The 24,161-nt window shown below is 45.8% G+C and overlaps 1 protein-coding gene across 3 annotated transcripts; it reads left to right on the top strand.

Annotated features, from left to right (window-relative positions):
- Positions 1 to 204: 204 nt before the first annotated feature.
- On the top strand, positions 205 to 22,882 carry sfxn5b (sideroflexin 5b). Of its 3 annotated transcripts, XM_061834809.1 has the most exons (14): positions 210 to 459; positions 10,718 to 10,786; positions 11,299 to 11,376; positions 11,462 to 11,488; positions 11,560 to 11,614; positions 11,702 to 11,727; positions 11,876 to 11,929; positions 12,295 to 12,351; positions 12,430 to 12,495; positions 14,367 to 14,457; positions 14,603 to 14,718; positions 14,857 to 14,942; positions 21,583 to 21,700; positions 21,875 to 22,882. In XM_061834809.1, the coding sequence occupies exons 1-14, from the start codon at positions 403 to 405 to the stop codon at positions 21,950 to 21,952; spliced, it is 978 nt and encodes a 325-aa protein (XP_061690793.1). In that variant the 5' UTR covers positions 210 to 402; the 3' UTR covers positions 21,953 to 22,882. The 3 variants fall into 3 exon arrangements, 2 of the variants coding, with proteins under 2 accessions (XP_061690793.1, XP_061690794.1); XR_009797098.1 differs by lacking the exon at positions 21,875 to 22,882 and having other exon boundaries at positions 205 to 459; positions 14,801 to 14,942; XM_061834810.1 differs by lacking the exons at positions 210 to 459; positions 10,718 to 10,786 and having other exon boundaries at positions 11,338 to 11,376; positions 11,582 to 11,614.
- The last annotated feature ends 1,279 nt before the right edge of the window (positions 22,883 to 24,161 follow it).

The following is a 24,161-nucleotide window of genomic DNA, read 5'->3' as shown; positions in this document are numbered from 1 at the left end:
TTGTTTCGCTCAACATGAATGTGAATTAATTTCATTTGGTGCACCTGCCAGCAGTACTATCTATCCGGGCAAACTATTCATTTATTTATTTATTTTATTTATTTATTTATTTAAGTGCAGCACGATTGATCGTTCCAGTCACGTAACAGCATAGTGGCTGTCATTGATCATTTTGGATGTTTTGGATGTGGACTCACGCTCTGTTGCTTACTAAGCTAGCGGCGGGGGACACGTTTGGACTACATTTCCCATCAGGTTTTGCGGCCTTTAGCAATCTTTTTTTTTTTTTTAGTGTGTGTGTGCGTGTGTTACGTGTACTACTTTCAACCAACGAAGAGGAGTTAGCTAGACTTGAGGACGGGCGGGCTCCGGGTTCATTAATAAAAAAAAAACTGGGTTGTCATGGCGGAGGCTGCAGCTTGTCCTGTTTTCCGTCTCGGAGGCTCACGCTATGACCAGGTAAGCCGTATATTTTTATCTTTCTTATCGGATTGTGACACTTGACTTCATCGTGAGGCAGAAAGAGGAGGAGGGGGTCTTCGGGTGGGCAAACAAGCATCTTCGTCTCACCCTCCCTTTCCCTCAGGATATGCTTCCCACTTTGCCCGCTTCTACATCTGTTGGCTTTTTCCCCCTCTCAAAACAATGTTGACACCCCCCCCCCCCGGCAGAAACACGCAATTGATTGGTAAATAATTACCCTTGTAATGCACATTGAACTTGTCACATTCATCGTGTGAAATGAAATGACTAAACTTCAGATGCAGTTCATTCACTGATTCTGTACCCAGCAATTTGTTGGGACGCCCAAAGCTGTCAAATCCTTAGATAAAGTAGGAGCTGGTGTCAAAGAAGTACATGTTGTCTTGACATGTGTTAAATATGTTTTGTGAACCAAAACACGCATGTCGCATATTATTTTCCCCCATCCAAATGAATGGAAATGCCATTAATCTGTTATAAACCCATGTTGTGCTCATTCTTGTGTGTCCGCCTTGGCCACCAAAAGACAATTTAAAATAAAAATGCCTGTACAAATGACGAGAAGTTGCTTAACTAAGTGACTAAATACGCAGCAGGTATATTAGTCTTATAAGAGAAGATAAAGAACATATTCTTCTAAGGGACAAACTGAAAGAAAAAGAAGAAAATGTTAAGTGGTTTCTCTTCATGTGTTATTGCACCTTTTTGTGGTCAAATATCTGTTTGGCTGTCTATGGCTTTTTGCATTAGGAGGTAGCATAGATGATGATGGCGACATACACATCAGGTATTTGTTTTATGTTTGGTTTGTAAACATGGTAAACTAGTAAACTGAGAGTGGCATTAAACAGCTTGATGCCTCGTTTGGAAAAAATCTTCACTATCTGTCGAAATGCAGCTCGTTGTTGAGTGAGTTAGGTTTGTTGAGTTAGACCTCATTTCTGAAAAATGTGCTCAAGTCTAAGCTAAAATAAATAAATAAGTGAAAATAAATGAATCCTAGCAATTGCTCGTAGCTTTAAAAAAAAAAAAGTCGAGTCACAAAATTGATGCGACATGACTTCTAAGTCCACATGTACAGTACATGTACTGTATGTTGATAAAGTGACCAGGGCATCAGGGAGGATGAGATGTTTACAGGACACATTCAAATTGGTGGACCCACTGGCATTTCCCTGTCAATGACCAACGCTCATGCGTGAACTCATAGAAAATGTTTTCCGCTCTGCTAAAGTGAGCACTGTGCACTCAGAGCACAGTGCGAGAATCTGACTGAATTTCTGAAAGTACCAAAAAAAAAAGTAGCCTTGACTGTGCTAACTGTCAGTTGTGAACTGAAAAGTCAAGCGAGATAAAAGGGATTACAAATGTTTTTCTTCATACAACTCCACATAAAGTCATAAAGTCAACATTGATAAAATGAATTACACCATTGATTGGGTGGCAATCCCACGACCATAGTGAGGCTATGCAGTAGAGAAAAATGGATAAACGGTTATTTGGGCATAAATGTAGGAACGCAAACTGTCTTGTCAAAAGTTCAAATGAAAACTAATGCAACGTAGATCACGTTAATGAAAACTCACCAAAACGAATCTGAAAAATAGTCCTGTTGATGTCATTGCCTCCAATTCAGTAAGAGTTGCGTTTTTCTCATTTGGCCAACACGTTCACATTTTGCAGTCAGATTGGCGCTGACACAACCACAAATTCTTCGGCCATTTGACAATATAGCTTCTACAATTAGCAGTAACAGTGCATAATAATAAGTAGTCATGTGGCTGTACCTGGCTGTTTGTCATCCCTACAAACCTAAAACTGTAAAGTTTATACAAATAAGATGGTGCTCATGAAATTAGGCATATGTGCTGACTTGAAATAGATCCCGGAGGCTGGACGATGTTGCTGCACGGGCCACTTCTGGACAGCGGGCCAAGAGCTTGACGTGTGCATTAGATTGATGAGCAGTTCATTGAATGACATTGAATGAATCCCATTACTCGATTTTTCATGGTCTCAAACTGATTGAAGAGCAGAAACATTTGCATTGGTCAGCTTCTTGAACGTCACCTTCACGTGTTAAATTCTCGCTTTTTCGCTGATTCAGCAGGAGTCTGTGGGAATTATTTACCTTCTGCTCCACTGTGCAAAGTACAAAGAAGACACTTCATTTGTCTGGTCTTATTCAATCAACAGAGAACAGTGCAGGTTGATTCAATATTTGTTGTGTGCCGAACGATTATTATCCATCCATTTTCTTACGTACTTATTATGGATAATGGGTTGGTCAATTAGCTGATTGTTATTGCCTCTTTTTTTGACTTGATTAATCATTTTCAAGAAGATACTCGAACAAAATGGAGTGTGCTATTTGGCTTGCAACCAGCAGAGGCATTGAGGCACTCAACTAGTTTGCTGTCTAAAAAAGGGAGACAATAACATCATGGTGGGAAGTTGAGTTACACCGATGAGTGTTTTGCTCAATACATCACTGGGATGGAAGCATGAGTTAAGAATATTTCGAGGGATTGGGTTGTGCGAGAGCTGGAGCCAATTCAGGTCAACTTAGGCTAGAAATGGGGTAAACCCTGGTCTTTTCACCAATCACGGAGCACATATAGACCAACAATCACACTCAGTTACACCTACGACAAGAACCTAACGTGCATGTTTTTGGAATGTGCGAGGAAGCCAGAGTACCCCAAACCAGAAAACCAGGCAAGTGTGGGAAGAACATGCAAAACTCCACACAGAAAGTCGGGGCTGAGCTTTAAACCTGAACCTCTCACCTGTGAGACAGACTTGCTAATCATTACATGGATGAGAATTTTCCGCCGATCGGCGGATTTCCGACTTTTTCAGACCAAAATGACCATTCTCGACATAAGCGCAAATCCGTTGAGAAAATTTCAGTGGGGTAGGGTATTGTGCGCTTGCCTCTCGGTGGTGGGCTGCAAGTTCAGCTTAGTGCTAGCACAAGCACGACTATCATAGGCCGTTCTAACTTGCTCTGTAGTGTAAATATTTTCATTTTGCGACATAAACATTAAAACTTGTTTGCGGCAGATTACTCGATTGAACAACAGAGTTATACAGTATAATGATCCAATCGTGTTAGTGGTTAATCAAGTTTCACCAGTGCCATGTACATGTGTTCTCGGTTCTCAGAAATTGCAGTGTGGGACTTCGATAGCGCGAACTGAGCGACGATGTGTTCCAAGTTTTACGATGGCGAAAGTGTTGGAAAAAAGGATGAAGATCGAGCGAGGGCAATTAACAAGGATGCTGGAATCAAAAACTGTTTTAGATGGGCATGGGTGGAAAATATCAGTGACATATGTAAATAATTGTATATAAACTATTCATTGAAATACTAAAAACTTTGAATTGATTAAATTGATAAAGCAGCCTACAGCACATATGTGGTAAGGTAATTTTTACTCATATTGTTCTAAAAACCTGTGCTTCATCTCTACACTATACTAATTCTATGAATAACTGACTGCATATCAAAAAGAAAATATAATGGTGTATCCATATTAAACAGTGAAAGAGATTGAAAATTCATTCTGAAGTTTGGCAAATGGTGAAACTTTTATATGTAATGTGCTTCAAATAAGTACAATAATTCACACATTGAAGAAATAAAACTTATATTTCAATTTTTGCTGTACTGGTAGAGCACCAAACAAGGGACATTTTTTTCCACAAATACATTTAAATTCAGTGTTGAAATTAATGGTTTTGGGGCTAACAAATTGCTAAAATCGCTGAGCTTCCGGGGGCTTCACTCCCTTGGTCCACGACAGGGCGCTGCCCCTGCACTCCGCTGAGGGCCTTCGGCCCCCACACCCCCAGCTACTTTTCAGACTTTTTTCTCATTTGGCATTCTCATCCCTGTCATTAGCAAGCCTTACTGCAAGAGATTCTATTGCATTTCTCACAAATATAAATATTGTGAAAAAAGTTTTGATGCGATCTTTTTCAGGCAAGACCTTATTTATCTTTCATTCACTTGTGTAATGTTATCATGTACAATGTACTTTGTATGTACAGTCCTGCTCAAACAACAATGAAGAGCTAAGGTAGCATTTTTTTTTTTAACATTCGTACATTCAAGTTTCTTTGTACGCATCAGGCACATTTTTTTACTTTCTCTCATGTCGCTGCTAAAAATGAGGCCACTCTTTGAATCAGCACGAGGTTTGTGTGCGCAGTGTGTTGCGCTACATCTGTGGAAGCCTTGTTGTGTTTGCCCCTGAGAGCTGGAACTCATGCATAATTAAAGTCGGCCACTCGGATGGAGCCCATCTCCTGCAACAGCAACATGGGAGGGCGAGACAGTGAAGGCATCATAGAGTGTTTAACTACACTTGAGGAGCATCCATGAAGGTCGTTGACCGTCATTTGCAGGAATGGTCATTAAAATGGTATAAAATAAGGTTTTTTACGCCCTACTTGCAGTGATGGATATCTTCCACGCCGTCTAATTGAAGCTTCCGTGTTTTTGTCCATCTGGTTTGCCAAACGGGCTCTTGGTGTGATTATAGCGCCTGTTCAGACTGCTGGCACTCACGCTTTGCAGTTGGCAAGAGCTGACTAGCTGACTGGGGACAGTGAAGGCACCACACACACAAAAAAAAAGGGGGGGGGGGGGCGGCGGGTGAAAGAAAATGGAGGTTCTAGCTCCCTTTTAAAAGCCCCCCATCTGCATGCAAATGCTGAGCTTAAGAAGCATATTTGTTTTCCAGTAATGTTTGGTAGAATTTGGAATTCTAAAGCTGTACAGAGTTTAGATGTCATGGCCCGTCGGAACGGGAGTAGGACCCAAATGCAGGACTCGGACGATGCAAGGTAGTGCGGGGAGATACGTTTATTATTCCGTCTAGGATCGAGCAGGCAGTCAGGTGCAGCAGCGGTAGTTGGGACGTCGGGCGAAGAGAGCAGGTGAGCGGACAGGCAGGAGTCAGTACACAGGAGAACAATCAAAGCAGGCAGAAGTAACGAAGGAGTCAGGCTTACAAGGTTGGTCGGCGAACAGGCGAAGGTCGGTACATACGGGTTGTCGATCAGGGATACTGGAGCACTCGAACGGTGTCACGATGCGGGGCTCAAGGATGGACCCAAATGCACGACTCCAGACAGTACAGAGGAAACCTTTATTCGGTCCGAGGTCTGAGATCAGGTAGACAGTCCAAACAATCCGTAGTACCAGTGCGAATGGGCTTACGAGGGTGGTCAATGAACAGGCGTGGGTCGGTGCATGGAGGTCAGAAGTCGAGAAAGCAGGAGTGCGGGAACGAGGCATGAAGAGCAACAATCTAGCAGAGTATTAGTCGTCCCCCGGGTCCTATATGTACTGGGTCTAACCAGTGTTCATGAGGGGCAGGTGTGCACCCTCAGATTAGACGGCCACGCCCAGCCCTGGCTGGAATCCAGGAGCATGACAGTACCCCCCCCTCAACGGCCGGCTCTGGACGGCCCAGGAGCATCAGGGTGAGCCGCATGAAAGTCCCTGATGAGGGAGCGGCCCACGACGAAGCGGGAGGGGATCCAAGAGCGCTCCTCTGGGCCATATCCCTCCCAATCCACCAGGTACTGGACCCCCCTTCCTCTGCGGCGGGAAGACAGCAACCGGCGCACCGTATACACCAACCCACCGTCGACCATGCGGGGGGGGGGCGGGGGGGACTTAAGCGGAGGAGCCAGCGACGACGTGCGATTCGGGCGAAGTCTGCTGACGTGGAACGTAGGGTGCACCCTCATCGACCTGGGCAGTTTCAACGAGACGGCGACCGGGTTAATAACCTTGGAAACCGGGAATGGGCCAATGAACCTGGGAGCAAGTTTGCGGGATTCCGTCCGCAGCGGGAGATCTTTGGTGGAGAGCCACACTCGCTGTCCCACTCTGAGCTCTGGTGCGGCCCTTCTCTTGCGGTCTGCTGCGGCCTTGTAGGCGCTGCTCATGCGCAGCAGTGTCCTCCGAGCTGCTTCCCAGGTCCGTTTGCAGCGTTGCACCACGGCCAGGGCTGACGGAACTGCGGAGTCTGTGACCAGTGGAGGAAACAGGGACGGAGGGTAGCCATGCACGACATGGAGTGGAGCCATACCTGTTGAAGCGGAGGGTAGAGAATTGTGGGCATACTCCACCCACTTGATGTGCTGGCTCCACGTGCTCTGGTCCCTGGATGCCAGACATCGAAGACCGGTCTCTAATTCCTGGTTAATCCTCTCAGTCTGGCCATTAGACTCTGGGTGATGACCCGATGTCCGACTTGCTGAAGCGCCGATGAGGTTGCAGAACTCCTTCCAGAAACGGGCGCTGAATTGCGGACCCCTGTCCGAAACGATGTCCTGGGGTAGGCCGTGGTAACGGACGACCTCGTCTAATACCAACTGGGCTGTCTGCTTGGCCGACGGGATCTTCGGAAGCGGCACGAAGTGGACCATCTTGGAGAAACGGTCCACTACGGACAGCACCACTGTGTTCCCTTGTGAAGGCGGCAGGCCGGTGACGAAGTCCAGCGCGATGTGTGACCACGGACGAAAGGGGATGGACAGGGGTTGCAACTCACCAACAGGCCGTAGGCGGGAAGTCTTATTGGCAGCACACACCGGGCAGGCGTTGACGAACTCCCTTACGTCCTTGCTGAGGTTAGGCCACCAGAACCCTTGTTCGACCACTGAACGTGTCTTCGCCATACCCGGGTGGCAGACCGTCTTGTTGGTATGGGCCCAGTTGATGACGTCTCCCCGCAGAGATGGGATGACGAAAAGGCGGCCCGACGGACAATCCGCGGGTGGCGGTGTCTCTCCCAGGGCCTCCTTCACCCGCGACTCGATCGCCCAGGTGAAACCGGACACGAAGCACCCCGCTGGCAGGATAGTAGCGGCGTCTGAATCCGTGCGCCCTCCCTCGTGGATCCGCGAGAGTGCATCCGGCTTGCCGTTTTTGGAGCCTGGGCGGAAAAACACCTTAAAGTGGAAGCGGGTGAAAAATAGGGCCCACCTGGCCTGACGGGCGTTCAACCTCTTCGCAGACTTCAATTATTCAAGGTTCTTATGGTCCGTGAAGACAACGAACGGTACTTGCGAGCCCTCCAGCCAGTGCCGCCACTCCTCCAACGCGCTCTTGACCGCTAGCAGTTCCCTATCTCCCACGTCGTAGTTCCTCTCTGCCGGGGTCAACTTTCTAGACAGGAACGCGCACGGGTGGATCCTTCCATCCCTGGGACTCCTCTGCGACAAGACTGCTCCGATTCCTGAATTCGATGCATCCACCTCCACCACAAACTGGTTATCTGGGTCCGGAATAATGAGAACGGGCGCAGTAGTGAAACTTGCCTTGAGCGTGCTGAAGGCCTCCTGGCAGGTCCCGGACCAGTCGAAGGTGGTATGTGGCGAGGTGAGCGAATGCAGAGGAGCGGCCACGGAACTGAAGTTCCTTATGAATTTCCTATAGAAATTGGCAAATCCCAAAAACCTCTGCACGTCCCGCCTGTTGGTGGGGGTAGGCCACCGCAGCACCGCGTCGACCTTCCCGGGATCCATCCGTATCTCTCCCTCAGCCAGGACGAAGCCCAGGAAGGACACGGATGCCCGATGGAACTCACACTTATCCATATTCACGTATAATTGGTGCTGCTGCAGACGCCGGAGCACCTCTCTGACTTTTTGAATGTGAGAGGTTAGGTCTGCTGAAAAGATGAGAATGTCATCCAGGTAAACAAAGACAGATCTGTTCAGGAACTCCCGAAGCACGTCATTAATGAAGTTCTGAAAGACGGCCGGAGCGTTTGTCAGTCCAAAGGGCATCACAAGATACTCATAGTGCCCTGTAGGGGTGTTGAACGCCGTCTTCCACTCATCCCCTTCCCGAATCCGCACCAGATGGTAAGCGCTGCGCAAGTCGAGATTGGTGAAGATCCGGGCTCCCTGGAGGAGTTCGAATGCTGTAGAGATAAGCGGCAAAGGGTACCTGTTCTTGACTGTGATGTCGTTCAGTCCTCGGTAGTCGATGCAGGGTCGCAACGTGGAGTCCTTCTTCTTGACAAAAAAAAAAACCCGCACCGGCTGGTGAGGATGAGGGGCGAATGAGTCCGGCTGCCAGCGAGTCCTCGATGTAGTCCCTCATGGCTTGATGCTCTGGTCCTGTTAAAGAGAACAGTTTCCCTCTGGGAGGAGAGGTGCCTGGCAGGAGTTCAATCGCGCAGTCGTATGACCGATGTGGCGGCAGAGACTTTGCCTTAGATTCAGAGAAGACCTCCCGTAGGTCATGGTAGCAGGAGGGCACTGCGGTCAGGTCCGGGGCGGTACTAGGTTCTGTTAGCTGAACCGGCGCGACTTGAATACCCCTGTCTCTCCGGACAGCGAAACAGCGACTGAGACAGTCCTCTCCCCAAGTCTTGATCTGACCCGTGGTACAATCTATGTGCGGATTATGTTCTTTGAGCCACGGGCTGCCCAAGATGATGTCGCTACTACGTGCGTCGAAGACATGAAAGCTAATACGCTCCAAGTGAGCGTCCGGAAAGCTCATACGTAGCGTCTGAGTGCGATGTGTAACCCGACAAAGGAACTTGCCGTTGGCGGCATAGGCGTGACGAAACCGTTGCGTGGGGAAGGTTGCTGCCCCCAGCTCCCCGACCACGCGGGGATTTATCAGGTTTGCTTCCGACCCAGAATCTATGAAAGCCGTCACAGTGCATGAACGGGAGTCCGTTCCCAAGGTGAGGTGAAGAAGGGACCTCCCTGACCCCGCCGCGGTGTACCGCACACTCACCGGAGTAGAGATCCTGATGTCAGAGTGCCCTGGTCGAGTCGGGCAGCGGGCGATCAAGTGTCCCAAACGCCCGCAGTAAAAACAGTGTCCCTCTCGTCGCCGACGTAAGCGCTCCTCCGCTGAGCCGCCAAGCCCCTCCACTTGCATGGATTCCGATGAAGCTGACAACACGGGTGGCCGAAGCGGAAACAACCGGACTGCGACTCTCCCTCTCCTCCTCCCTCAGGCCCTCCATCTGTCTCTGCACGGTGAGGCGCTGGTCCACCTTGAGGGCCAATGCGATGAGGGAGTTAAACTAAGGCGGAAGATCCATGGCCACGGAACTCAATGGCGTAGTCGGACACGCGGCGACGTCCCTGGCGAATTGTCATGAGCAAGGACGCCGCCTGGCGTTCCGGAGCCGCGTACTGGAACACCTGGGTGAGCGCGCAGACGAAGCTCGCCCATGAGCGGCAGGTCTCCGAGTTACGGCTCCACTCGGCGGTGGCCCATGCCTCCGCCCTCCCTGTCATGTGGGAAATGACGAAGGCGATCCGGGAGCGGTCCGTGGGAAAAGCGGACGCTTGCAGCTCAAAGTGGAGATCGCACTGCGCCAGGAAGGGCTTGACGTTACCGGAGTCGCCTGAGAACCACTCTGGTCGAGAGAGTGGAGTGATGGTGGCACGGGGAGGCACAGGAGCGGCCGCGCTAGCTTGGGAGGCTAGCCACGGTTCCAGCTGGGTGCAGAGCTCCTGGATCTGGTGAGTCATACCCTGGAGAGCAGCCTCTTGCTCACCCAGGCCTTTGCCCTGCACTTGCAGCGGACGGCGAATGGCTTCAGAGTCGGCTGGGTCCATGTTCTTGGCTAGATCGTTCTGTCACGGACGAGACTCGGGGGTGGACCCAAATGCACGACTCCAGAGACAGCAGACAGTACAGAGGAAACCTTTATTCGGTCCGAGGTCTGAGATCAGGTAGACAGTCCAAACAATCCGTAGTACCAGTACGAATGGGCTTACGAGGGTGGTCAATGAACAGGCGTGGGTCGGTGCACGGAGGTCAGAAGTCGAGAAAGCAGGAGTGCGGGAACGAGGCATGAAGAGCAACGATCTAGCAGAGTATTAGTCGTCCCCCGGGTCCTATATGTACTGGGTCTAACCAGTGTTCATGAGGCGCAGGTGTGCACCCTCAGATTAGACGGCCACGCCCAGCCCTGGCTGGAATCCAGGAGCATGACAAACGGGACATGAAGCTCAACGAACTGGCGCGGACCAGTCGTCATCGGGGTCATATAAATACACAGGCGAATCAGGCCGCATGAGGCGCAGATGTGCGCCTCCCAATCTGCGCAACCGCACTGGCACCCGCACAGCCCGGGCTGGAGCGGCAGGATCATGACATTAGAGGCTTTTGATTAAGTATTTTATTTTTAAGTGTTGCTACTGGATGAGTTGAACTGTGTCTGTGTTTCAGGGTTCCTTTCTCGGCCGGTTGAGACATTTTGTCGACATCATCGACCCAAGCACACTCTTTGTATCTGAGGTAAAGCTACGTTTTTGTTTTAACAATATAAGCTACCATTATAAATCCTACATGCCCACAGTTATTTTTTTTTTCTTGAACTCATAAAAGGAACACTTTTTATTTATTTTTTTTTATTAGCCTCCTAAGAATGTAAATAAAATATAATTACATCATCCATATTTTACAAAGCAGTAAAGAGCATGTATTGTTCAAAATAGCTTGGAAAACACATTTTCAACAACTGCTCATTCTTGCTTGTTTATAGTAGGGCTGCAACTAACAACTATTTTCATAATTGATTTCTGTAATCAAATTTTAAAAAATTAGTAAAAAATCCATCCATCATTTCATTCATTTCCTGAGCTGCTTATCCTCACGAGAGTCGCAAGAGTGCTGGATCCTATTGCAGTTATTATCGGGCAGGAGGCGGGGTACACAGGGATAATGTGAAGCTAAAACTTCCCAATAAATCAACGTATTGTTGCACATTTGAACAAAGCACCTTCTCCTTGTCATTTTATTGAATGCAGAAACAACTCAAAGAGAGCATCCGACTCCTGGATGACTTTAAACACGGAACACTTCCACAAGGAATCTCCAATCTTCAGGTGAGTCTTCACCGTGCAGAAGTGACACATTGTGAGCTTTTCATTGAAATAATAATTGTTCCTGTTGTTTACCTGCTTTGTGAAGCTGTGGAAAGCCCAAAAGATAAAACAGGTACGTCCTAAGTGGCAAAGTCCCAGAGACATTAATGTTGATGATGTCATCCTGTCAAAATGTCATCTCAGGCTATCATTCATCCCGACACAGGCGACAAGATCTTCATGCCGTTCCGAATGTCAGGTACGAGAAAATGAAGATCTTTCCAGAAGTCGTTCATATTGTTTTCCCTTTGTCTGCTCAGTGTTGTTTATTTTCTGGCCTGCACAGGTTACGTACCGTTCGGAACGCCCATTGTAAGTCATGTGTTGCTCTTTCTTTCATCATGGTCTTGGGCTATTTACCGATGTCATTTTCATGCACATTTTTGGGGACTTGGGAAGATAAACTTTGGACTTAACTTTCTTTCAAAATAAGCTCTTATCAGACTTTTATCTGCTTTAGGTCATCGGCCTTCTTCTGCCAAATCAGACACTGGTGTCCACCATTTTCTGGCAGGTAAACAAATGTGAATATCCTAAACATTGCATCTATCCATCTATCCATCCATCTATCTATCTGCCCGCCCGCCCGCCCAACATTTTAATGGACTAAGCCCCACAACACACAGTCACAGGACAGGGATAATGGTTACTAGTCGGGGACCCGGTAACCTTAATGGATGGGTTGTGGGCTTTCACTTTTCTTGTGGTTGGACTTGGCTTCATTCTCAATAAACATTAAAACAATTAAAAGATAAACAAAGAGAGTATTTAAAACTCCCCTGTTGCACTGGAAAACTGCTCCAGCAACGAAGGCATACAGATCCAGGTTCAATCAAAAACAACAAAAGCATTTGATCACAAGTCCTTCCTTTCCTCTAGTGGCTGAACCAGAGTCACAATGCTTGTGTCAACTACGCCAACCGCAATGCCTCAAAGGTAAACAACACAGTTGTGGTTTTGCACTCATGATACTTTTAGCAGGGAAATCCACGTAGTTGTTGTTATCCTTTTCAGCCAACGCCAACATCCAGATTCCTACAAGGTTATTTTGGAGCTGTAACCAGTGCTGTGTCTATTGCTGTGAGTCTCTGTTTTAGCATTAAAACCTTCATCTTTACTATTTAAAGACTACTTCAAATACAGTTTGCTCTTGGCAAATTCACCTATGCATGTTTTTCTCTGGAACCTATCATCAGGTATTTGCTGAAAAACAAAACATCTATTTGAGGTTTTTGTGGATGTCTGCCTCATAGTTCTGAAGACCTGGGTTCAAATCTGGCCTCGCCTGTGTGGAGTTTGCATGTTCTCACTGTGCCTGTGTGGGTTTTCTCTGGGTACTCCGGTTTCCTGCTACATCCCAAAAAAATGCATTGTAGGTGGATAGATGAATCTGAATCACCCATAGGTGTGAATGTCAGTACGAATGATTGTGTGTTTATATGTGCCCGGTGATTGGCTGGTGACCAGTTCAGGGTGTACCCCACCTCTTGCACAGAGTCAGCTGGTATAGGCTGTAGCACGTTTGTGACCCTAGTGAGGATAAATACTACCGAAAATGGATGGATGGATGTTGTGAATTGATTTTGAAATTGTATTAAAGTAGTTTTTTGAGATAATAGTTCAGCGATGCCAAGTATTCCTTCTGTCCATCCATTTTCTGAGCCGCTTATCCTCACGATTGTCGTGGGAGTGCCGGAGCCAATCCCAGTTGTCATCTGGCGGTGTACCGGTACACCCTAAATTGGTTCCCAGCCAATTGCAGGGCAGGAAACCGGAGTGCCCGGAGAAAACCCACACAGCCGAGGCAGGATTTGAACCCCAGCCCACAGACATGTGAAGCCAGCGCTCTACAGCTGCGCCACCAGGCCGCCCCAAGTGTTCCTATTACTCCCAAGTCAAAAATGTTCTTGGAGAGGAAAATGTGCATGCTAAGTTCACTGTAGCCATTGTTAAACTCATGTTAGAATTTAGGTGAAGCATGAGCACACTTGGAATGGCAGCAGAGAAAACGGGTATCAGAGACTGTAGAAACAGAATTATGGAAACAATCCCAGTCATTTGTTTAAACACACGGACATATGTGGTGCGTGTAACATACCAGCCTCTCTTTTTGTACACACACCAGGCTTGCAAAGACTTTCTATTTGGGTGACAAGAGTCAAAAAGAAAGAATTAGATGGACTCTAAGACAAAACACGTGTAATCATATGTAACCTACAGTTCATATTCGTAAGAGTTGTGGCTTTAGTTGGGGACGTGAGAGCAGAGAGGGGGAGTGCTAAAGTAAGGCTACATTTAAATCTTACTTGCAGTTTGTAAATTGCATACTCTACCCTGAAGGTAGGTCACTGATTGTGTAGTGGTACACACATCTGCCTTTGGTGCGGACAGCGTGGGATTGCTTCCCGCTTAGTGATGGTGTCCATATCTGCCCTGCGACTGACTGGCGACTAGTTCAGGGTGTGGTCCGCCTTTCGCCCAAAGCTAGCTGAGATCGGCTCCAGCTTTCCTACAACCCTTGTGAGGATAAGCGGCTTGGATAATGACATGACATGACCTTAAAGGTATTATTCGATATTTGGACCTTCACCTAAATCACGAAAATCATTTGTAATTGCCTATCGATGCCACAAACTGTGAGCAAAGAATTTTTTTCTCAGACAACTCTATGGTCTAAATAAATGTCTCCCATCAGTTCAATATAGGTGCTTTGCGCCAATGTGTCACCAGATTGCCCAAAACAATATTTTTATGTGGGACATGCCCATGGTCTCAACACAAAAACAGCAAATAAAATTGTGTTTCAGCAAACAATGGAGAATATGTTCCCCGTCCAAAAAATGCATCTGTGAAAAGATACATTTCCAAATGCCAAAGTATTCACAATATATATACTATGTATGCAATGTTGAGTGTCATGTGTATGAACAGTATTTGTTAATGTGTGGTAGGTGGGACTGAATGTGCTTCTTCAGAAGGCTAATAAACTGAGTCCTGCCACCAGGATGATAATACAGAGATTTGTCCCTTTTCCAGCAGTTGGTATGTTCTTAAAGCATCCGAATTAGTGTCAGTCACAGTAACAGTTGTCTTTTGCCCTGCGCAGTAGGTTACCCCTACATTTAGGACTTTATTCATTTGCATTATAGGTCACGTAACTCTATCATTTTCCAAATTGTATGCTCAGCCAGTGCAAACATTTGCAACGTGGTCCTGATGAGACACAACGAGCTCTCCGAAGGCATTGACGTACTTGACGCCAACGGGAACGTGGTGGGCTCCTCCAAAATTGCTGCCGCGCACGTGAGTGCCAATTTCAAACATTGCCAATGAAATGAATTATTTCCCGCTCATGTCACTCAGCTGCCATCTGCTCTCCTGACAGAGGGAATTAAAAGTGCGTATGAAACGAAGCGTGTGCACAATGCTGTCGTCCCGCAGGCCATCGCAGAGACGGCGTTCACACGTGTAGTCCTCCCCATGCCCATCTTTGTGCTGCCCCCAATCATAATGTCCTATCTAGAGAGGTTGGTATTGAAATAACTTCATTTTTCTTTTTAAATTACAACACAACATCCATCCATCCATTATCTACTGCTTTTCCGGGTCGAATCGCGGGAGAAGTATTTCAGCAGGGACACCCAGACTTCCTTTTCCCCAGCAACTTCTTCTAGCTCTTCCTGAGGAATCCTGAGGTGTTCCCAAGCCAGCCGAGAGACATAGTCTCTCCAGCGTGTTCTGGGTCGTCCTCGGGGTCTCTTTCCGATGGGACATGCCCAGAACACCTCACCAGCGAGGCGTCCAAGGAGGCATCCAAATCAGATGCCCCAGCCAACCTCATCTGGCTCCTCTCAATGCGGAGGAGTAGCGTTCGACACTGAGCCCCTCCCGGATGACCGAGCTTCTTACCCTATCTCCAAGAGAGAGCTCGGACACCGTGCGGAGGAAACTTATTTCGGCCGCTTGTATCCGGGATCTTGTTCTTTTGGTCACAACCCACAGCTCATGACCATAGGTGAGGGTAGTATCATAGATAGACAGGAAAATTGAGAGTTTCGCCTTTCGACTTAACTCCCTCTTTACCACAACGGACCGATACAAAGTCCACATCACTGCAGACGCTGCACCGATCCGTCTGTGGATCTCCCGCTCCATTTTTCCCTCACTCGTGAACAAGACCCCAAGATACTTGAACTCCTCCACTTGGGGGAGGATCTCATCCCCGACCTGGAGAGGGCACGCCACGCTTTTCCAACGTACAGGCCCCGAGCTGGGGGGCAATAAGTATACCCACACTTGCTCGGCGTCCCTCACCGCGGGCAACTCCAGAGTGGAATAGAGTCCAACCCCTCTAAAGAGGAGTTGTGCCAGAGCCCAAGCGGTGCGTAGAGGTGAGTCCGACTATATCTAGTCGAAACTTCTCAACCTCACGCACCAACTCGACATTCCATGTCCCTAGAGCTAGGTCCCCGCCTTTGGTCACCGCCCAGCTCACATTGCATCCGACCCCTATGGCCCCTCTCACAGGTGGTCAGCCCATGGGAAGGGGGACCCATGTTACCCTTTCGGGCTGCGCCCAGCCGAGCCCCATGGGTGCAGGCCTGGCCACCAGGCGCTCGCCTTCGAGCCCCACCTCCAGGCCTGGCTCCAGGGGGGCCCCGGTGGCCCGCGTCCAGGCAAGGGAGACCAAGATTCAATTTTTGTAGTCATCATAGGGGTTTTCGAGTCGTACTTTGTCTGGTCCTCACCACAACAGAACAAATAAAATAAAAATCACTAAATAATATGAATGAGAAAATCCCAACCTGAAAACTGTCACTTGTAATCTAAAAGATAATAAATAGCATATTTACAAAATATCAAACAATACATTAACTCTTTATAAAATGACAAATTAAGGCAAAATCGGCTTTTGGAAATCGTCTTATATACTGGATGTAAAAAGTCTACATTCGTGGTCAAATACCAGCATTTTTGTGATATAAAAGATCAGACCAAGATTAATCATCTAAAATGTTTTTTCCAGCATTATTTTGATCTAGAAGTTGTTCGACTAGATTGCTTTTTTTTTTTTTTTTTTCCAAAATATTTTAGATGAGGGAGCGGTACGGTGGATCAGATGGAAAGCATTGGCCTCACAATTCTGAGGTCCCGAGTTCAATTGACCCCTCCGTGGATATTGCGCAATCCGCGTCACTGACCAATCAGAGGCCAGAGATCTGCATAAACCAAAGCCCGTTTTTGCTCCCGCCATTTTCTCAGGCAATATTGCATGGTCCAGTATAGGTTTAGTTAGCGCTTTATCGCGTATTTGGGTTATTTAACAAAAAATATGGTTAAGAGGTGTAGTCACGGACTTTGTAATAGTGACGACAGGTATCCTGAAAGGCTAGTTGGTGGAGTTCGATTCGTACCCTTTCCAAAACCGAAGACCCAGTACGAAAAATGCCTTCGATGGATCAAACTTTGTGGAAGACCGCATCATCAACTAAATCCATTTAATATCAACCGGAACACATATGTTTGCACGAAGGTATGCCCTATATTTGATTTTCAATACATGTCTCGTATAAATGAATTCGAAGTCTTCGCTAGCATAACACTGCTGCGTGTGAACGATTGACACACTTATTCTTTGTTGAGCGATATTTAGCGATGATCGGACTGCACAAACGTATTGATTTCTTGCTGGCTCGCGGCCGAAGCTTAAGCAGACTGTGTTTGCACGAGGATATGCCATAAATTTGATTTTTAATACACGTCTCGTATAAATGAATGAGACGTTCTCCGCTAGCATAACACCGCTACGTGTGAACGATTGACACACTTACTCTTTGTTGAGCGATATTTAGCGATGATCGGACTGCACAAGCGTATGGATTTCTTGCTGGCTCGCAGCCGAAGCTTAACCAGACTGTGTTTGCACGAAGATATGCCCTAAATTTGATTTTTAATACACGTCGCGTATAAATTAATGAGACGTTCTCCGCTAGCATAACATTGCTACGTGTGAATGATTGAATGAAATCAGAAGCATGGCGTCTCTCTCAGTTCAGAATGTATTGTATTGTATTTGCCATCTTTACTGTTTGTCTTACGTCAGCGCACGTGGCGTGACATCACTTCAGGAGGCGTGGTTAAGTGCCCTGAACGGAGGGGTCAATTCTGGACCCGCCTATGTGCAGTTTTCATGTTCTCCCTGTGCCTGCGTGGGTATGCTCCGGGCGCTCCCGTTTCCTCCCAGATCCCAAAAACATGCAATATTAATTGGTCACGCTAAATTGCCCCTAGGTGTGATTCTGAGTCCAACCACTTCAGGGTGCACCCTACCTCCTGCCCTTTGATGGCTGAGATAGGCTCCAGCACTCCCGTGACCCTTGTGAGGATAAGCGGCTAAGAAAATGGATGGATGGATTTTAGAGGAGAGGTAAAAGTAAATAGTGTTTGCACAACAGTGTACACCCATTCCATTGTGAGCCGCTTATCCTCACTAGGGTCACAGGTGAGCTGACATCAGGCAGGAGGCAGGGTACACCCTGAATTGGTCTACAAAATTTGAATCTGAATTTGGTCTACAAATACACAACCAGGCATTCGCGTTCACGTTCACGCCTACAGATGGTGCACACCCTCTAACAGAAAAATTAATTGGATTAAAGGCAAATAGTCAAACTACTTGAAAATCAAAAGAATAATTGAATACATTGCTGATAAACATTTTTAAATTCATATTGAAACAAAACTGTACAAATACTATAATTTTAAAATGTTAGTTATAGTTATAGTAATAATAATAGCAAAGAAAGATAATCCATAATCCAACATTTTGAAAAAGTCACAAAATTGTGTACAAATGTAAGATTGAAAATGTTTTTTCATAAAAGAAAAATAAAAAAAAATGCCCTGTGTGGTAATGGTATTATAAATATAAATGAATTTCCACACTTCCATCATTGTTGTTGATGAATACCAAAATCATATGGCCTCTTCTAGGCAAATCCTTGGACACTCTACTAAATGGGTCCAAATTAGTTACACATTGCTTGTCATGTTGCAAAGATACGAAATGTATATGGGGATGAAAACCAGCATCTCTATCTCAACATGCCAGAACCTAACAAGGCATGTTTTAATGAGATGCTCAGTGGGAGCAGCAGCCTGAGGCCAACTACGAAATGTTCAAACTTGAAAATCTGGAATAGCAGCATATACTGTATGACAGCTGTGCACACAAAATACATGAGTGGATGGTAATTTTGTTTTTTTTTTCCTTATTTACACAAATAGCAGTGGTTCTCAAACTTTTAAAACCAAGTAACCCTTGAGTGTGGTAGAGGGTTCTTTCTTTCTTTTTTCTGATTTTCCATACATCCACTTCCTTCTACTTATCCCAGGTCGGGTTGTCGGGGCAGCCACTTCATCCAGCTGTTCTGAGATGGGGGTTGGGGGGGTGCCCGAGGTTTTTCCTGCACAGCTGGGAGATTTAGTCTCTTCAGCGTGTCCAGGGTCATCCCCAGGGCTTTCTCCCAGTATACGTGCCCTCTGAGCATCCTGACCAGATGCACAGGCCACCTCATCTGGCTCCTTTCAATGCAGAGGAGCAGCGGCTCAACTCTGAGGTCTTCCGGAATGACTGAGCTTCTCAACCTATCTCTAACGGAGACACATAGAGAAGGAATGGGCCACTTCTTTCGGTGAAAACCCACACGTCATGACCATAAATGTCCATGGGTAGAAACGTAGATTTAGCGTAAATAGCCTTTTGGTTCAGCGCTTTCTTAACCATAACGGATCGATTCAGAGTACGCATCAATGCACCAATCCATCTGTCGATTCCCAACGCCATTAATCCATCACTCGTGGATAAGAGCTTGAGATACTTGAACTTCTCCACTTGGAGCAGGATCTCGTCCCAAATCTGGAGAGAGCACGCCACCATTTTCCGACTGAGGACCATGCCTTGAGATTTGGAGGAAATTTAAAATCTCTTCATCTGAGTATCCAAGACATGTGGCCAAAGTTCTGTTGACACAACCACAAAGTTGATCATCAATCTGTGACCAAGGGTGTGCTGGTGCCAAGTCTTACACTCTTATGTGTGTAGATGATTATGGGCAATCTGTTACAAGCACAGAAGTCTAATAACTGAACACCACTGGTGGGGGGGGTCTTCCTAATCATGTCCTCCAGGTCTCAATGTCATTGCCCACATGAGTATTGAAGTACACCAGCAGAGCCAGTTATCCCTAGCAAATACTCCCAGAAGGGTTGGTATGCCCAGCTGCTGTTTTTGGACAGGCACAGATAACAGTCAGGCCCTGACAACCCTCCTGAAGGTGGAGGGAGCTCCACCATCTTGTCCACTGGTCTGAATCCCAACATGTAGGCACCTAGATTTGGGTCAATCATTATTCCTACTTCTGCTTGTCTCCTCACACTGGGGGCAACTCCAGAGTGGAAAAGCCCAACCTCTTTGAAGAAGACTTGTATCAGAGCCCAAGCTATGTGTCAAGGTGGGTTGGTAATTTCTCAACCTTGCACACCAGCTCAAGTTATTATCCTGACAGAGAGGTGACCATTCACATCCCGAGACCCAATTTCTGTCATTGGGGGTAAGATCGCCCATGTACCCGATTTTAGCTGCCACTCAGGCCACATTGCACCCATCTACCCCAGGCCCTCCCACAGATAATGTGCCCTTGGAAAGGGCCTCACCAAAGGGAATTTCAGGCTGTGACCAGCCAGGCATTATGAGTCCAGGCCCAGCCACCAGGTGCTCGTCATCTTGCCCCATATCTGGGACTGTCTCCAGATAAGCGCCTCGGTGATCTACGTACTGGCGCTGGAAAATTAGGTCTTTTGGTCGTTTTAAAAATTAACTCAATGTAATATTTTATTGGCACATAAACAATGACTAGAACTAATTTTTACCTTTCACTGTCCTACTAAGGTCTGTTATGAATGCCCTATGTCTGGAAATAGTGGACATTTATTTACTCAACTAAGAAATGGTGAGGGTTGGCTGCAATCATTATTGCATTATTGGTATATATTACATTTTTGGTCAACCTAAAGTTGTTCCATCGTTCACGGAGAAAGACACTGAACCCTGGTACAAATAGTAAAAAGCGGTGAGTAAGTAACTCCTTCCAAAAACATTTACGATTGCCTGCCGATGCCGCAAGATAGCATTGAAGCGCTACATAATAGTTTCTTGGCAAATGTTGGCTGGCGATGAATCCGACTAATACTTCGCAGTTTTGCTGCAAATGCTGGGTATAAATGAGCACAACAAATACACTTAGGGAAAGTAAACTGTTTATTGTGTTGGCTAGCCCGCAAGCTAATGCGCCAGTGAGGCAATGAGATAAAGACCTAAAAAGTGACTTAACACTGAAGGCAATGTCAACTTTTTACTAAACATTATACATTGATTACAATCGACTCATAGCACATAAAAATGCTCAATATAAACCTTATTCCTTCATCTGAATAAACAGGCCCAATCCAAATGGAATGTCATTTGGATTGACCAGGATGGACTAGTCCCATTACCACACTGATCAAAAGTAATTTTTTTCATGTAAACAGTGAATCAGAATGGTGCAAGCTGCACTCTGCCTCTGCATGCTTTGTCTTTACATCAATGCGGGGTGACATAATTTACACCAAACTATGACAGCTTCTAAATAGATTTCGTATGCTACAGAGATCTTGTTTTTAACAACTTTTACCTTGTTTTTGTCAAAGTGTATAAACAATCGCAACTAACTGAGCCTTCCACTGCTTTGTCAATAGATATTTATAAAATAAAACCTTTTTTGACTTTAGAAAATGTTTCAATGTCTTTGTGTCAATTAAAGGCCCAGAAATAGGGTATTAAAGTGTACATAATCTCCCAGATTTTAATACTACACTGACTTGGATTAAAATATATATGGTTCCTCATAAAGCCCTGCAATGAGCTGTGTTAATGAATAATACAACATTGTGAAGAATTGCACCTTGAGGTGGTTTCACACAAGAAGATGAAGCTGAGTACTTTGCAGCCCCCCCCACAGATCCCAAAATAACTGCAAGCTTCTGAAGGATCGATGTGCGCACGCAGACTCACTCACTGCCGTTTTCTATTTAAAAAAAATAAAAGTGTCTGCCTGTACGTTGCAGGCTGCGCTTCCTGCAGAAGAACCGCAGACTGATGCTGTCCATACACAGCCTTGTGTGTCTGTTTACGTTTGGCCTGTCGTTGCCTGTGGCCATCAGTCTCTTCCCCCAGATGTCACAGGTACATTCCGGGTGCTTTCATGATTCAAACTTGCAGGGCTTGAACTTCCAAGTCAAATGCACATCTGTCAAGAGCCCTCTAAGTTAATATAATGTCTCTTGCCCCCCCACCACCGCCACTCTGCTTGTAATTTGGATCTCACCTTCAAATTCTTTTTTTCCTCCTTCCTCGCAGATTGCGGTGTCTCGCTTGGAGCCTGAAATCGCCATGTCAACAGATTGCAACGTGGTGACCTACAACAAGGGTTTATGATGGAACATTAACTTAGAACATATGCATTGTTGAAAATAGGGCAGAAAAACAGTCTGTCAAGCCTATTAATACTTTAAACATGCAATAACAGTGTCTGCCACAAGAGAGCACTAAAAAAACCTAAAATTCTATTGGGGAAGATTTTTTTTTTAAAATTACGTTTCATTATGTGTGTATTATTTAATTTAATTAACGTTTTAATGTTTTCATAATTAAATACGTTACATCAGTATAAATTATGCAATTTTATCTAAATCATATTTAATGGAATTGCCATATGCAGTATGTGCAGGCAAAGCAGTTGTCATAATTTTTTAACTGGCTCTAAAGCAGCTAGAGCGTTTCGACCCTTTGAGTCAATTGATAATATTCCATCCATCCATTTTCCGTACCACTTATCCTTACTAGGCTCGTGGGTGTGCTGGAGCCTATCTGAAGCGGGGTACCCCCTGAACTGCCTGCCAGCCAATCACAGGGCACATATAAACAAAGATTCTTCAATTAACCTACCGTGGATGTTTCTGTGATGTGGGAGGAACCGTAGTGCCCGGAGAAGACCCACGCAGGCCAAAGGAGAACATGCAAACTCCACACAGGCGAGGCCGTATTTGAAACTGGATCCTCAGAACTGTTAGGCAGGTGTTAACCAGTCCGGGTATGCCGATTTCCTCCCAAACCCACAAAACATGCATGCTAGGTTAATTAACAGATTCTAAATTGCCTCTCGCCCAGACTCAGCTGATAAAGTCTCACGTGCGCCAGTGACCCTAGTGAGGATAAGTGGTACAGAAAAAAATGGATAGATGGATTTGCTAGGTTGTCTATCAATGGATGTATATTATCTTTGCAACATGAATTAATGTTTTTTGTATAGTATTATTGCAACGTAATATTGCTCTTTAGCTGTGAGAAGCACTGCAATAAATCATGTTGATCCACTGAAAATGTTCTTGACTATTTTGGATTAAAAAATATGTACATGATTTCCATCCACACACTTTATGAGCCGCTTACCCTCACAAGGCTCTAAATAAGAATATAGCACTCATTATAGTTCTTGAAATGCTGTCATTATTTTATTATTTCCATCCATTTTCTTTCGTCACTGACTTTAGCTACCCTTGACTGGATGACAGGTTTGGGTGCATATAGGCAAACATAGACAACCACTCATTCCTACTCATAGTCAAACTTAAGGAGCATTTATTATGTTCAAATTGTTTAACCTGCAACCTGGTGTAAACCTTCACAAGCACAAGTAGAACATACAAACACAACATAGGCTGACTGGGCCCATGATTCAACACCCTAACTTCTAAACTGTGAGGCAGATGTGCTAATCATTCATTAGTAGTAGTCGTAGTAGTGGTAATAGTTGTTGTTGAAATGCAGGTTAATATGTTGCTATATATGCTGACTATTCTTCCTTTTGTATTTTAATTATTACTAGTGCTCGTCTCATAAATATAAATATTGCTACTATTGGTACTGTTGTGGTTTGGATGATCAGTAGTTCTTGATGTTATGGGTATTGTATTAGAGGAATTATTTGTATGTATATAAAGTTGAATCTCGACAGAACCGACAAATCGGAGGTGCGATATTGCCAATTGTCCGTAACAGTGAAGCAGTTTTATTTGAGGCCATATGCTATATTATATTATTTTCTATTCATCCATTTCCTTAGCCGCTTATCCTCACGAGGGTCGCAGGGAGTGCTGGAGCCTGGACCAGCTTTCAACGGGCAGGAGGGTGGGGGTACACCCTGAACTAGTTCCCAGCCAATCGCAGGGCACATGGACACAAACAGTCACAATCACAACTAGGGGCAATTTAGATTGTCCAATTAATATTGAATGTTTTGGGAATGTGGGAGGAAACCGGAGTGCCCGGAGAAAACCCACGCAGGCACGGGGAGAACATGCATACTCCACACAGGCGGGAATTGAACCCAGGACCTCAGAACTGTGAGGCCAACGCTTTCCAGCTGCCCCACCATCCCACTCCTATATTATTATACAGTACAAGATCATTATTTTGTCAATACAGTACAAATTTACAATACTTTTTAAAAAAAATTTTTTATCGAGGTTCCGTCGTGTGTGTGTGTGTGTGTGTGTGTGTGTGTGTGTGGGTGTGTGTGTAAGTCGAAAACGAAACGCATTTTAGGGAACTTTTCTTCAAAAATTCAACCAATATTAAATTATAT

Source organism: Syngnathoides biaculeatus, chromosome 11 (assembly GCF_019802595.1).
Source record: "Syngnathoides biaculeatus isolate LvHL_M chromosome 11, ASM1980259v1, whole genome shotgun sequence".
Lineage (NCBI taxonomy): Eukaryota > Metazoa > Chordata > Actinopteri > Syngnathiformes > Syngnathidae > Syngnathoides > Syngnathoides biaculeatus.
This window is presented reverse-complemented; position numbering and strand designations above follow the sequence as displayed.

What these genes read in the sequence shown, in the direction of transcription:
- sfxn5b (XM_061834809.1), top strand. Translation starts at nt 403, where the DNA reads ATGGCGGAGGCTGCAGCTTGTCCTGTTTTCCGTCTCGGAGGCTCACGC. An exon ending in TGTCCCTTTTCCAGCAGTTG is followed by an intron (nt 14,458 to 14,602) that starts GTATGTTCTTAA and finishes TTGTATGCTCAG; the next exon opens with CCAGTGCAAACATTTGCAAC. An exon ending in CCAAAATTGCTGCCGCGCAC is followed by an intron (nt 14,719 to 14,856) that starts GTGAGTGCCAAT and finishes GTCGTCCCGCAG; the next exon opens with GCCATCGCAGAGACGGCGTT.